At 43.9% G+C, this 15,925-nt stretch overlaps 2 protein-coding genes across 2 annotated transcripts in view; both read left to right on the top strand.

Moving 5' to 3' along the window:
• STIL (STIL centriolar assembly protein) overlaps positions 1-6,993 on the top strand; it is a 28,788-nt gene extending 21,795 nt beyond the window's left edge. The window contains exons 14-17 of the mRNA XM_075832960.1: positions 1,472-1,697; positions 2,256-2,403; positions 3,569-3,810; positions 5,577-6,993. Coding sequence (XP_075689075.1) covers positions 1,472-1,697; positions 2,256-2,403; positions 3,569-3,810; positions 5,577-6,363 — 1,403 coding nt within the window. The 3' untranslated portion in view covers positions 6,364-6,993. The remainder of the gene's footprint in view (positions 1-1,471; positions 1,698-2,255; positions 2,404-3,568; positions 3,811-5,576) is intronic.
• Positions 1-15,925, top strand: part of LOC142657685 (calcium-activated chloride channel regulator 1-like) — a 1,094,600-nt gene that overhangs the window by 860,076 nt on the left and 218,599 nt on the right. The window lies entirely within an intron of this gene.

Genomic DNA, 15,925 nt, shown 5'->3' with positions numbered 1-15,925 from the left:
GAAGTTTCTCGTGCACACGCCGGGGCGGTCCATGATCGTGCCGCTCTGTAGTTATCTGCTTAGGCAGCAAGGAGATAATCCTGAGGTTTCCACGGAGCAGGAAGGTTAGTGGTTGGGTGGGGGAGCCGGCCAACTCTGACCAAAAAAACACATTCGTTCCCTTTGTCCAGTTTCATATCCGGAAGCATCGCTACTTTCTAAATTAATTTTAGTGTAACTTTTAAAATATTTAAAACGTTCAGGGAAAAAATATATATTTGCGTAAAGCCGACCCTTTCTTTTCCCAAAAAGTAATTTGACTATACGTTGGAAAGGCAGAGTCCACTTACCTGCTGCCCCGCTCCTGAATGATCCATCCTCCACACCTGCGTGCCGGTTCCCCTGTCTTCTCTTCAAGATGGCCGCCGCAGTCTCAGACACGTCTATGAAGAGCTTCTTTGCCAGTCTGAGACCCCCGCGTGCCCTCCACTCCTCTTCGATAGACTACTGATGGATGAGGCGGCTGACCGTATCGGCAGAGGCTGGATCGTTTAGTAGACATTTCTAATATATAGTTAAATTTATTTTTTTTGGGCAGGGACTGGAGGGTTGCTTGCTTTAGGTGAATGTCAGATCCCAATGTCGTCAGAACTTGTATGGAGGCATGTTGGATTAATCCATGTCCAGTCCTCTGTTCCTCTGGGAATTGAGAGCTGACGGGACTTATTCACCTCTGTTTTTTAGAAAACCTTCATGGTCAGCTGATCCTAGTATGTTTGAGGGATATTGTATAGCTGATGGCGATCTTCTGTGCACGGCCAGCTTAGGTGGTGATAAAGATATGAAAATATTGGGGGCATTCTTAAATGTTTTCGATTTTATATAGTTGTTGCCCATGACAACCAATCAGATTCCTGAATATATATTTTTTTACTGAATGTTTTGAAATGCTTCAATATGTGCCCTTGTAAGGAAAACAAGGCTGAAAAAAAAATGAGATTGAGGTTTCCTGATTTTTTTTTTGTGTGTATTTATAGTGTTGCCACTATACACGCTACTCAAATATTGTAGGATTTTTCTTCCTGTATTTGAGCACTTAGTGATGTGGCCAGCAGAGGGCAGTATAGGGCTAGCAGAATGTTTATACTGCAGTGAATTTGAGCAGCCTTGGCCAGTCTGTTACTGAGAAGTAGCCGTGGAATGAAGTCTCTACAGATGTAGATCGATATAATCCTCTATATCTGGCAGAAATACCAGTTCTTCTATGGCCAAAAATAACTAACCATTTTGCAATACAACTTTTAAAATGTGCAATTTAAAAATATCAATGTTAGTGGGTCCACCCGTAGCGGCTTTTAATTAGACCTGAGTCCCGCCATCTAAATCAGCCTGCAGTATTTAGTTATGTATGCTCTGTATATAGCCGCCTCATTGTAGTGCCAGTTATTATATTGTACTTTACGGTGTGTTTGTGTTTCATCTAACCTCGTAGGTGCGAGCTTGTTTTGGAACACTCCTCCGTGTCCTGAGGAAGAGGCGACTATGGACAAACAGGATGAGTCTGACCTTTGTCATGAACTGAGCGCTGCTGCGAACAGTGAGCAAGATGCAAGCTGCAGCACCATCGCTTCCTCCTTACAGGCTGTGGACATCTATAGCTTTGCAGAAAGCAGTCAGCTGACGGAGTGCGGGGACCCCTCTCCTGCTGCACCAGTGCCGTGAGTAACCTCTTCTTTTCAGTCCACCGCTCCTGTCATTGTGAAGTTTGTGCTAACTTGAAATCTATTCTCCACTTCTATGCGTATGACAATCTGTGCCCCCAATCCCCATTCAATCCAAAATTTTCTGTCCCTGTCCGTGAATCTGCTCATCTAGTGCTGAGACCCCCGTACACATTAGATAGTCCTCTGAATTCGGCAGGTTCGGACTACTTTTCTCTAATGTGAATGGGCACCTTTAAAACCTTCATCAAAATATGTTATTTAGAATTAATAGTTGTAATGTTTATTACACTTGGCACCGGGGACCCCACCCCAGACCCTCTTTCTTGTATAGGTGTTTATAATTGATTATTTAATGTAAAAAAAAAAAATAATTAGATTTCCTCTTTACAATTTTAGTAAAATTGCTTAACAAATTTTTACAAAATAAAAATCTGTGAAATTACTAAATTTCCTTCTTTATATCTGAGCAGCACCTTTTACAATTATTAACAATGTCTTTTTGGTCTGAACACTAAATTAATTGACTTGCGCTCTGTTGGATTTTATTCTCAGTGTTTTCGGCACCAGAAATGAATCCCGTTCTCCTCAGCCAGAATATGACGGCAGATCGTCCGGGAACGCCAGCCTGGGAACTTCAGGGAACCCACATACTGTGGAGCTGCCGGGTCTACCCCCAGAGAAGTTTTACAAGGACTTACTCGTAGGTTTTATTGGTATAATCTTTTAGTGTAGCTACAATATTTGTAAAGCGAACAACGTGGTTTGGCGTAGTCGGATGAATGTAATAAGAAGAGATCGCGCACTCCCTCCGATATAACGGCCTGATCCCTTATCAAGCAGCAGACTTGGAATTATTCTTTATTTCCACATAATATGATGGTAACCGAAGCCAATCTTGCTTTGATGTCTTCTCATTTTTATGAATTCTGGTTTGCGTAGTGGTGGTAGTTTTGCTTTAGATATCTGTGTGTGTGTGTGTGTGTGTGTGTGTGTGTGTATGTATATTTTACACGTCATTCAGGCATTGCATAATTTCTTCTCCTTTTTAATGGTGGAAATGCCGAATTGAAGCGGTTATTGTCTGCAGTTGTATACATTTTATTCTCCGTATTTTTATTTTTTTTAATACCTTGGGTACTGTTCACATGTTTTGGAAACGCTTCAATATAGTACAAGGCTAGTGGATGAGATTCAATAAAATCTCATTCAAATTGTGCAGAAATTTTAATTTGACCGGCTTTTTCTATTATGGATTTTCCCCGATGAATGCAATAGGGAAGAAAATATCCACCATGAAATCCGCACGCAATGTAAAGTCGTGGATTTTGCTAAGAATTTTCAGGTTATTTAAAATCCGTCCATCCGCAGCGGAAAGCAAGTCTGCCACAAAATCCACGTGCTGCTGTGCGGATCTGTCGTGTGGATTTGCTGCAGAAATAATCTGTGTCACATCCAACATATGTGGACTTCGCCTTAGAGTATAGTAACATAGTCTGACAGCATGTAATGATCTGGCCAAGTATCTGAGGGTTTCCTCTGCCTAATCTGATATATTGTCAGGGAAACACAACCAGACTCTCGTGTTATGGCAGCGAGGTCACAAGGTAGATACTCGGGCACCCAATTGTCATTTGTTTATTTAGATATAGATGAAAATGGTGTGTGTGTGTGTGTGTGTGTGTGTGTGTATTTTCGCAAATCTAAGGGGGGGTTGGGTATATACAGCCATCTGCAATAATGGGTTAATAGAGGGATTATCTGTTACTGTAGTAAGATGTGATCGCCTCTAAACAAACTGATTTGGGTTTACAATGAGGATTTTATGTATTGGATGAATGTAACCTGTATTGATTTTGTTTTTCTAGAGTCAGGTTACGCATTTATTGAAGAGCTCTACGAGCGAGGAGCTGGGTGAAAATGAGTCTGGGGCATGTGAATCTCCCCCTGAGAAATCCAGTGAATATTTGCCACGCAAAATGTCCTGCCAGAATGACCCAGACCACGTACTGAAGGCCACACTGAAGCAGCTGAAGTCACTGGGAGTGAACATTGAACACCACACGTTGGGCATGAAGCAAAGCAAGTCAGACTCCTCGGATAATGCCTGGTAATGTCAGCGCTTCATAGACCGTGTGCGGGTATTTATTAAGAGTACAGTAGCAGCAAAGTGGATGATATTTAACAAATCTCATCCACACGCTGCAGAAACTGACCTGCGGTGCGTAATTTTCGGACCGCAGCACGTCCATTCCTCCTGCGGAAAGTGTCCAGAATTGCTGCGTTTTTCAAAAGGAAATATCACCATCTCCTAACATTGTGAGAACCGCAGCAATTTACACACCATTTTCTGCCATAAAAAAACGCAGAAAATGTTGCGTTTTTGCCGCGGTGGAATGTCTGTGTTTTTCAACGGAATTGCTCCAGAAATTTTCTGCAGCAATTCCGTTGTGTGTGGACAAGCCCTTACTGTTCAACTATATACCTGAACGTTTTTAGATACTTGTCAGAACAAAGACGTTGACACTGATCTATAATGTTCAACAGAAGGGCCGAGCAAATCATGTTCACAGCACTTTCGTGATGCACGTTCGGCATAAGACGGTAAAATCTTCTGAAATATATGCCAAACGTGTAGCCCTTGTTTGCTGTGCTCCATTAACACTCATTGTATAGTTTTTTGTTTTTTTTTGTTGTATTTCTCTGTTTTGGATACGTAGTTTACTATGTTTTTCAATACAGTAACAGAAATAATATTATGCCGATGCATCCTGCCTGAACGTGTGACAAAAGGACACTCTTCTATGTCGGCTGTATATGGTGGGAGTGAAAACCATGACATTTGTGTTGCGGCCTCTTTCACACACGATTTCTGACGTTTTAAACTGCATCAAAAAAAAGCTAGCGTTTTTCAAATGTAACTACACCCATATTTAGTGGCCTTTTTTTGCGGCGGTTTTCATGCGTTTTTTTTAAGTCCTATAGAGAAACTTATGGGAAAACACATTAAAAAAAAAACCCGCCACAAACCAAAACGAAGTTGTGTGTAGTGCATTCTATATTTTGCTATAGGCTTTAATGTAATAACGCCACAAAAAACCCTCAAAACCCGGTGTGTGTATCAAGTCTAAAGAGGATCAGTCTTAGTGGGAGACGACATCTAAAATGCCTCTGGAACAGTTAGGGTATGTTCACACGCCCTATTTACGGACATAATTCAGGCGTTTTAAGCCTGGAATTACGGTCGGAAATACGGCTCCAAAGCGTCGGCAAACATCTGCCCATTGAATTCAATGGGTCTTACGGTGTTCTGTGCAGACGGGCTTTTATTTTACACGCCGCTGTCAAAAGACGGCCGCCTCAAAGAAGTGCCTGTCACTTCTTGGGACGTAATTGGAGCCGTTTTTCATTGACTACATTAAAAAACAGCTCCAAGTACGTCCGTAATGGACGCCGCGAAAAATGCCTGCACTTGCAAAAACTGAAATTCAAGAGCCGTTTCCGTAATTTCAGACGTATTTTACGTTTGCGTGTGAACATACCCTTAAGGGTTTTCCGAGATCTGCAGCTTTACCCATGCTAGATTTGGGAATCACCAGCATCTTGTCGGCTATCGGTCCATTTTTTTCCGCTGCGCTGCTAGTTTATACGCATGAGCAGTTGAGCAAATTACCAACACGTTTAATGGATGACCGAAGGGTCATGTAACAACGTAGGGATCAAGACCTCAAAGTTTCCAATGAATCTTAAAGGTAACTCAACGTTCAACAAACTTCTGAAGTTTGAACGTTAAGTTCCACTTTAAGGGGAATACTACAATTGCTATAGAACTTTACAGCTATTTCTGTTCCTTACTTTGTCGTCTTCTTTCTGCAGCGTTCTTGCCGCCATAAACCCAGAAGCGGTCATCCCAAGACTAAACTACATGTCCTTTACCAATATCGGCTTAAGCGGTTTCATTCCCAACGGCGTCGACTTGAGCATGGAAGCGAACGCCATTGCCTTGAAATATCTGAGCGAGTCTCAGCTGACGCAGCTTTCTCTGAATCACACCAGCAAAAACAAAGCCCTGGATTCTTCCTCTCTTCACAATTTCTTTCCTGGGAACGCGGAGAGGAGCACGGTCGGTCTCAGCGTAATCTCTCTCAGCAACATGTCTTTTGCCACTAAGAAGTACTTGAAGCGTTATAACCTGATGGAGAGTAACGACAGCAGCGACGAGGAGGACGACGACTCACCAAGCCATGGTCCCAGCGAGGACCGCACGCACAGAAGCCACAGACTGTCCCCTGATCAGTCCCTAAGTAAAGACCGTCTGGATTTTATTTCGGATCCTAAACCGAACTTGAGAGATTCTGATAAAGCTGCTCATGAATTCAGTCATAAAACCGAGGTGAATATGCTAAGAAACATAACAAATGAGAGATCTGGGAAGGTCTCCCCCAGAGTGCTGGCATCTGAGGAGACTTCTATGCGGTTCTTGAAAGATTTTCACCCCAAGGCAAAACTTACCACCGGAAATGCCCAATTCACTGCACCCGCTGAGAAGGAGAATGAAAGAAACGCCCCTCGTGCCAGAGAGTCGGCCAAAAAGAGTCCCGGCAGCTCAACAGGAGACATCTTGGATGTCAACAGACTTCGCCAGCTCCCAAAACTATTCTAAGCAAGTACCAGATCTGCTGAATACCTGGTTACTGCAAATATTCCTTCCTATGGAAGTGCAGGACCTGCGGAACCGGGCACATGCGCACCGCCGGCACCTCGTCTTCATTACGGCTCCGTCACAAACCATTGGATTTAGTGACTTAACTCTTTCATGTTTCCTCAGTAATATGACTGGTTTGAATTCAATCGATGGGCTGCCTTGTCATTACATCCTCAACCAGTTTCTCCATGTTCCCTATGCTGGGGAGTTGGGAATATTTTAAGGGACCCTCATCTAGGGGTGTACGTTGGTGCTAGAGCGCATTGTGTGAGGGTTAAATACATTAAACAGCGATTCCCCTGATTGTATGGGATACCACATAGGGATGTTGGGGCAAGGATTTTAATGCCATGTACATGAAGTAGTGACCAGGAGAGCCGCTCATTCTCCGCTCCTGAGTTAGGCCTTATTCACACCAGCGTATTTCACGTCCGTGTTACGCGCGTTAAAACAACGGAAGTCACATGGACCTATGAAATTCAATGGGGCCAGTCAGACATTCGTGTGAAGTCACTGCATGTCCTATTCCTGTGCGTTGTTTGTTTTTTTTGCGCATCACGCAGCCATTTAAGTCAATGGGTGCGTGAAGAAAAAAAATAACTGACAGCACACGGACGTAATCCGTGTGTTGTCCGTGTTTTTCACGCACCAGTTGCTAAAGACATGGGGAAAAAATAAAACGCCGCCTCAAGGTTTTTTTTACTGACGGAAAAAGAACCGCATGACATACGCGCGTAAATGACGCAGACGCGCACTGGACTCGGACGCCTCACCGAACTGCAACGCAGGAAAACGCTGGTTTTTTTTTTTACGCACGCAAAACTGACATGCTCGTGTGAATTGGGCCTTAATGTGATGTATATTGCATTCCATTTTTATTTGGGTTAAATATTTCAAGTATCCAAACTATGAGCAACTCTACTTTTATATGGGGTTCTTATAAGTGATCCGGAACAAATGACCTATCCCAGTCTATCTCTTATGATGCAACGAGCGCTGCGTCCCGGCTCTGTCCTGCCGTTATGTAGATCGCTTAAACATGTAAAGCCGGGTTCACACACACAGTTTTGATGCAGTTTTTGGGTCTGTTTTGAGCCAAACACCAGAGTGGGCACAAAGAATGAGATGTATTTAGTCTTTTTTTTTTTCTTTATACCTTTCCTGCCTTTCAGATCCACTTCTGACTTTGGTTAAAAAAACTGAGCCAAAAACTGCATCAAACCTGTGTGTGATCCCGGCCTAATAATTCCAGTTCTCTGTCCATTTACTTGGTTTCCCAGCATCACATTAACAGAGCTCACATTTTGCACTTGTATTTTGGTGTGTTTTTTCTTTTTGTGTGTGTGTGAGAAATTGTATCCGAATGGTGATATCGATCTATATGTACCAGAGTCCATTTTTTTTTTAATTTAAAATTCTGTTTTTTATATTTGTATTTGTTAAATTTGTATGAAATATTTAATATTTTTTAATAAAGGTCAATATATTTTTACCAATTTTTAACTAAAGATCATAACTTGACTAAGAGGTGTGAGTAGATAGAGTAGCGTTGAGTGGTCGGTAGTATTGCTGATATTCGGGGTACTGCGCACATCCCTCCCTCCCCCGCATCTTTGGGTCGTCCCTACTTTTTAACTGATGGCTTTAGTTGTGTAATATCCAGAAATTTACCCCAATTTATTTAATGGAGAGATCGGGCAGTAATGTGTAAAGTTTTGGCTGCGGAGGACACTGGACTGTTCTCTATTGGTTGTAAGTTTATTGAAGAAAAGTTGACGACGTGTTTTTCCTTTTGGCCTGGACTGCTGTGATCTGCCGTATGACAGCTTGTAGCGCCAATTCACATGTGATTTTGTTTGCACAATTTCCTCTGCCCCTCCCCCATCATCCCAGAGGAGAAGACCTTTTGTCACATGACTAGTCCCTTGATAATGATACGCCGTTTTCAAAGTTCTACATTGCAGAAGAATCCTGTCCAGCTGAATCAAGGGGAAAAAAACAGGCGCTTGCGATTATTTTTTTTTTCTTTTAATTTTTTTTATTTTCCTTCATGCAGTTTTAAAACGCCAGACACAAACCCGTTAAAGAGCCTTTAGGCGATGTTTACGTGGTGGATATTCGGCAAGAGAATCTGAGGCTGACCCTTGGATTTCTGCTGCAGATTTGCGGTTTGATGTGCCGCGAATCCGCTCCATTCAATGGGGCTGGTCTGCGTGGGGCTACCCATCCGTTTCCATGTCCAGAAGTGACATGTGACTTCCTCACGGCGCAAATTTTAAATCTGCGCCTGGCAGTTCTGGGCCGTGCCAATGCAGATTTCCCATTGAAAACAATGGGAGGCGGTTTGAGGGCATATTTAGTCTCCGAATCCTCCTGAGCTCTGCGTGTGAACGTAGCCTTAGACAGCCGTAATGTGAGCACCTTTTGGGACCTGTATTGCAGCTGCGAAACTGGGACTTCCCGCGGTTCTACTGAACTATCACCCTGATCTTAAGGGCTCATTCAGACTAGTCTGTGTGCTGTGCGTTGAAGTCGCTCACAGCACACGGACCCATGAAATTCGGTCACGCTGTTTTTCATGCAGCGTGTCCCCATTGCGTGAAACGCACCACACGTCCTATATTTTTACGCACTTAATCGCCCATTGGAGTCTATGGGTGCGTGAAAACTACGGACGACATCCGTGTGCTGTCAGTTTTTCACTCATCAAATATATTGAAAAGCGGAGAAATTGCTTGAATAGATGTAAAAAAAACAACATGCCACACGCAAAGCACGCTGATGGCAATACGCAATGCAAGCGGGTGTGAAATGTAGGAGAAATGCTGCGATTTTTATGTGTGCAAATCGGGCACGCTCGTTTGAATGTAGCCCAAGTCTGGTTAATTAGAAGTTCGGGAGGTTCTGGAATTGCAGATACAATTAAAAGTGGCCCCAATGGAGCTCTACCAGCCCCCAAAGTTTTACTTGCCTTAATTGGCTCAGTTCTGCAGACTCTGGTTTCTTGTAGGCCGGCTTGTGCTGACAACTGGGCACTTCGGGGTCATGAGTGATGCTAGCATTTAGAAAAATTCTCTCTGCAATCTTCGAACTTTCTACATGAACTCCTAGGTGGCTCCCCCCAGTGGTGCCCTGTTGTCATTACCGGCACAGGCTCCAGTTATGGCCTAGTAAAAGATGGCAGAGTTTCTCCAGAGCAGAGCTGTGCAGGGAAGTGAGACTTTAGGGATAAGTAGAGTAACCTTTTTCTCACCAGGTACGGTCACTTTACCAGGTACGGTCACTTTACCAGGTACGGTCACTTTACCAGGTACGGTCACTTTACCAGGCTATGACATTCTTTGTAGGTCTCTGTATTACTTGTATTCCGGTGCTGTAGGAAGGATCTCTCCTGGTTATCCGCCTGGCCGCAGCACTGACATCGACCTCTTTACAACATCTCATTTTCCAGCCTTGCTGGGTACTAATTGCCTCATAACTGCTTGATCCCTGGCCAAGAATTGGATCTAGAATCGGCCATCACTTTCATGCAAATAAGATTTAATACCAACTAAAGAGTTTGTTTCAAAAATGAATTGGTGAAATGTTCTAAAAATACCTAATTCCATGCAGATAACGCACTTCCCCTATCATTAGCCACAAGGTCGTGTATTATTTTTAAACTCATTTGAAAGCACGAGGCTGCGGAGGTTCAATACGCCTGGACGGACTATGGAAAAAAGAAAAAAAAGTGATAAATAAAATGCTTGATTTGTGAAAGTCGGCTCATAAAGACATTTAATCTAAAAATAACATTCACTTCACCGGCTCTGCTCCATCTCTAGCATTTCCTGTTGGGCAGAGGAAGTGGGCTGGAACCGATATCGTTTCCTGGATATAACCTAAACATCAGAGTCTTGCTGGTGACCATGCTTTATTCTTTCCTGCCCTGTACTACAGGCTTGGCATTTTCAGATCGTCTGCTTAGTAAGCCGGCAGACAGTATTACACCATAGAGATTACCAGCAGGAGTGGCACGGACGGGGCAGGGGTTGGTGATTGGGTAACATGCCCTGATCGCTGTCATTGTGATGACTTATCTCATCATCCTCATCGTGTTCTTCTCTCACTGCTACTCCCTGTCCTGAGAAGCCGGTTTGCATGGACTTCTAATTTGTATAGTAAGGGCATGTCCACATGTAACGGAATTGCTGCAGAAACTAGCAGGATTTTCGCTGCAGAAAAACGGCACAGTTTCTTGCATTTTTTTTACTGCAGAAAATGGTGCGGATATTGCCGAGTTTTTCCTCAATGTTGGGAGATGGTGACATCTCCAAGTTCAGTCCTCATAACAAAGCATGTCAATTCCTGCTGCGGAAAATCTCACCCACTGTTCTGCTGCGTATCTTCCGCAATTCCAGACAGAAAATATGCAGCGATTCCGTTACGTGTGGACAAGCCCTAATACATTTGGTTTTTGGGCTATGGGCCGTAATCATGTTTCGGTCCAGTTCTGACATGGTCTGAAACTTTGTAATTAACGTTGGTTGGAGGTGATCAACTTTTCTATGCCAGTCTAATTTGCGTCTTTTGGCCTTATTACACCGCCCTTGCTGCTTTTGTGAAACACCGGTGTGGCTTCCCCAAAGAGGTGGGATCACAGTGGTCAGATAAATGTATTATTTGTCAGAAAACAAATGTAAATTATAGTGGAACTCTACCCCAGCTCTGAGACCCGTATCTTGCCCAAAACGGAATGGACTATTCCCCCCCCCCCCCCCCTTGATTAGACAACCCCCTGAATCGGACAATAAACTAATATTAAAAAAGTATGCCCACTGCTCCTCTTCTCCCCTCAGCATGTTGCGGCTCATACAACGTATTTACGCTGGGCAGCATCAGGACTTGAATGTGACGCAGCACTGATAATGTTGACGCGCTGTGTCGCGTATAAGGCCCTGAAGCTGCTCAGAATCAGGACTTTGTGGGAGTCTGAGGGGACCTGGAGGGCAGAAGAGGTGAGTATACTACTTTATTTAAAAAAAAGTCAGCTGAGAAGGGGAAAATAGATGACGCACGGTCGCAATTCTGACGCACAGTTGGCCGATACATGCGACATTCGCCTCTTAATAAATGTCACATCTTACTCCACCTTTCTTTGTTTAGGCTGGATTCACACTGTTTTTATTTTGTAGTGCTCTTTTTTTTTATTTATTTATTTTTTTTTTTGCGCCATTTTTTTCGCTGCATTTTCATGCAGTTCTAAGTGCAGCCGGATGTTACATTACAATCTATAGTAAAATATCAAATGCACTGCACACAACTGTTTTGGTTTGTGGTGTTTTTGAGGCAATTTTGTGGTCCGTGGTGGTTTTTCCCAAACGCAGAATGCTCTGGGTATGTCGTTTTTTAGGGCTTCTCTATAGGACCTTGAAAAGCATTTGAAAACAGATGGAATTTTTTTTTTATTTTTTTTGATGCAGTTTAAAATGCCAGAAAAATTCTGTGTGTGAATCCAGCAGTTGATAATCCAGAAAGTCTGGTAATCTGGAATTAGAGGTCAATCTATTGTGGAACTTTTATAGAGAACCATTTGAGAAAACCAGGTAGAAGAAATCGTGTTCGTGTGTTATTTTGGCCTTTTACGGTTCTCTACGTATCTCTATAACCGTCCAGTAATCTGACGATTAAAATAATTTTACGCCCATGGGTTTTTTTTAATTTCATCTTCTGAACAATATCCCTTTAAACTTTTTCCACCTATTCATCCTTCTCTCAAAACCCCTGACACCAGCTATTCGAGGCATTCCTGAATCTCCAGATACACAAGAACGACCCTGCAAGGTTTTTAGGTATTTAAGGTAAAAAACGAATAATTGAGTGTCACACTTCATTACTATTCATTACTTTCTGGGGGAAGATCTGCAATGTCAGGCTGCGAGAAGAGGCTTTTTCATGTTTCATTTTACCTCTGCTGCCCAAGCAAGGAATAGTAGAAAATTGAAAGATTTTGGCGTCCCAGCGTTAAATAGTTATATTTAATCTCCTGACGTTGGTAAAATGACCTGAAAATAGTAGATAAGTACTTCTCAAATTGTAGCCAAGAGCTCCTGGGGTTACATTCAATGTACAGTATATACCATCTTCGCTGAGAGACTGTATCAGCGTGGTCGTCGGAGGAGAAAGAATAGATGATGAGCGAGGGGGGCTCATAACAATGGATCAGTTTCTAAATGAAAACTTAGGGTATATGCACACACTTACTAAAAAACATCTGAAAATACGGAGCTGTTATCAAGGGGAAATGGTTCCTGATTTTCAGCCATTTTTTAAGCCAACGCTCGTTTTTCACGTCCGTTCTGGAGTTGTTTTTCTATAGAGTCAATGAAAAACGGCTCAAGAAGTGACATGCGCTTCTTTTTTGCGGACGTTTTACTGACTGTCAGCAAATTTTCTAGCTCTTGGCAATCGTCCGAAGACAATACCAGGTAACATTTGTACATGACGCTCATTTGGAGCAGATTAACTTGTCCTATGTCACTTATGGAACAGGAAACAGGATAACATTCCTAGGCATTAAGTGGTTTTGAAATTTCCAAATTGCCCATCACCTTCCCTATAGTTTCCTGTTTTGGCAGGTGCAGCGTGTAACACGCAGGAAGTCTAATGTAAGGGGCTGAAGCAATATGATAATCTCCTACATATGTGTTACAGAAAATCCCCCAAATATTCCATCAGAGAACTTTGCCAAGGTCGGAGCATAAAAATAACTATTTGCTATGAGAGCCATTGTTCTAGTACAGCCAAGATGGAGCACGAGGGAGGAGGGGAGCAATCGAATTGTTTCACCCAGAGATGAATAGCATGAGAGGTGACCGGCAGACACTCCTCTCACCATCATATGGAGAAACCGGGTTAATGGGGAAATTGGGATGTTAATTGGACAATATTGCCTCGGACCCTTGTACAGATCTGCACAGCCTCCATGTGCTGCCGTACAGGCTCTGTCGGTGCCGCCTGCCTGGAGCTGCTCTTCTCTAGAAGCAGTGCTACTAAGGGCTTATTCAGACGAACGTACATATAGTCTGTGACTCCCGGTTTTTAACGGCCGTTATAAGGCTACATGTGTTTCTATGGGACGGTTCACATGGCCATTGTTTTAATGGACTGTGTGAAGGGCCCGTGAAAAAATAGGACATATCCTTTTTTTTTTGTCCGTTTACACAGATCCCTAAATAGACTCAAGCCTACGAGGGATCCGTGAAAACTGGTCCCGCACGGGTGCGATTCGGCCGTGAAAAACTGCTGTTTTTCAAGGCTGATTTCACACACGTCCATCTGAGAATAGCCTAAGAGAGCAGACCTCTGCAGTGGCGTAACTACTGCTGTAGCAGCCATATCGGCTTCTACGGGGCCCATGCCGCCTGCCTGCATGGGCCCCCCCATGGCTGGAGGCTCCGCTAGCAGGCTCTGGCTGTTCCAGCGGTAGCGACGCCACTGAACACTACGGCAGAGCAGGGAGGAATCTCCCCGCTCTGCCATTAAAGGGGTTGTCCCACAAAACACATGTATCACCTATTCACAGGATAGGGGATACATGTGTGATCGCTGGGACCCCCAGCAATAAGGAGAACAGGGGACTGAGTGCCCTGAATTGCTCCATGAGAAATCTTGGACTTCCGGCGTCTGTGTACGGCAGTTCAATAAAAATAAAAGGAGCGCAGGCCACACAAGCACAACCGGTGCTCCATTAATTTCTATGGAGCTGCCGGACAGAGACCCCGGAAGTCCAAGGTTTCTCATGGAGCACTTCGGGGGACTTTCTGTCCCCCATTCTCCTTATCGCTGGGGGTCCCAGCGGTCGGACCCCCAGCGATCACACATGTATCCCCTATCCTGTGGATAGGGGATACATGTGTATTGTGGGACAACCCATAGGCTACAGGCCGTTTTTTTTGGGGGGGGTTGGGGGCATTGTCTAGAGGGGGGGGGGCTGTATGGCAGTATCTACAGGGGGGTGCTGTGTGTGTGGCGCTATCTACAGGGGGATCTGTGTGGCAGAATCTATTGGGGGGGGGGGGGGGGTTGTGTGGCACCCAGGGGAGGCGGGCCCTGTTAAAAGTTTGCCATGGGGCCCAGTCTTTCCTAGTTACGCCCCTGGACCTCTGTACATATGGAGTCCAATGAAGATTTTTGATTATAGATACATATACATCAATTAACAAAAAGATGGTTAGAAAGGTGTACATAGCCTTTAAAAGGTTATTCCATCTTAGACTTTTATGGCATATCCACAGGTCCCACCTCTAGAACCCGTACCTATCTCTCATTGTGCTACGCTCTTCCTGTAATACAGCTCTTGGGAATCCTGCTGATTCCTCGGCCGGCTTTTATTCACAAAGGGGTTGCTTCATGCGACAACCCCTTTAATGTATAATTTCAGTATCATATTAATAAAGCTTAAAGGGTACTCGGCTTTGGACAATCCCTACTTGTTAGAAGACTCCCTTGATAATAGGCTGATTACAAAGTGTCCCCCAGCGATCAGATGTAATCTGTGGGGAAACCTGGAAGCAAGTGTTCAATTGCTCTGCAGCGCCACCACAGGAAACATTAAGCATTACGCAGTGCCTGTTCTAATTAATGAGTTGTCTTTTTAATGCAGGACAGGACACTCTTTGTGGCCACTCTCCACTCTGACCAAGAGATGATCATTCTAAACTGAGGATCCCCTTACGTTAACTAAGAAATCCCTAATAGAGTACTAGTCCTTCTCAATGAATTAAATATTATCAAAAAGTTAATTTATTTCAGTAATTCAATTCAAAAAGTGAAACTCATATTATATAGATTCATTACACACAGAGGGATCTATTTCCAGAATTTCTTTCTTTTAATGTTGATGATTATGGAAACAGTAAAGGAAAACCCAAAATTTAGTGTCTCAGTAAATTAGAATATTTTATAAGCCGAATTTTAAAAATTATTTTTAATACCGAAATGTTGTCCTACTGAAAAGTATGTCCAGTATCTGCCCTCAATACTTGGTCGAGGCTCCTTTTGCATGAATTACTGCATCAATGCGGCGTGGCATGGGGGCGATCAGCCTGTGGCACTGCTGAGGTGTTATCAATGTGGCATGGCATGGAGGCGATCAGCCTGTGGCACTGCTAAGGTGTTATCAATGCAGCGTGGCATGGAGACGATCAGCCTGTGGCACTGCTGAGGTGTTATCAATGCGGCGTGGCATGAGGCGATCAGCCTGTGGCACTGCTGAGGTGTTATCAATGCGGCGTGGCATGGAGGTGGTCAGCCTGTGGCACTGCTGAGGTGTTATCAATGCGGCGTGGCATGGAGGCGATCAGCCTGTGGCACTGCTGAGGTGTTATCAATGCGGCGTGGCATGGAGGTGGTCAGCCTGTGGCACTGCTGGTGTTATCAATGCGGCGTGGCATGGAGGTGATCAGCCTGTGGCACTGCTGGTGTTATCAATGCGGCGTGGCATGGAGGCGATCAGCCTGTGGCACTGCTGAGGTGTTAT

Source organism: Rhinoderma darwinii, chromosome 7 (assembly GCF_050947455.1).
Source record: "Rhinoderma darwinii isolate aRhiDar2 chromosome 7, aRhiDar2.hap1, whole genome shotgun sequence".
NCBI lineage: Eukaryota > Metazoa > Chordata > Amphibia > Anura > Rhinodermatidae > Rhinoderma > Rhinoderma darwinii.
Note: the sequence above shows the minus strand (reverse complement) of the source record. Positions and strands in the feature narration are given on the sequence as shown.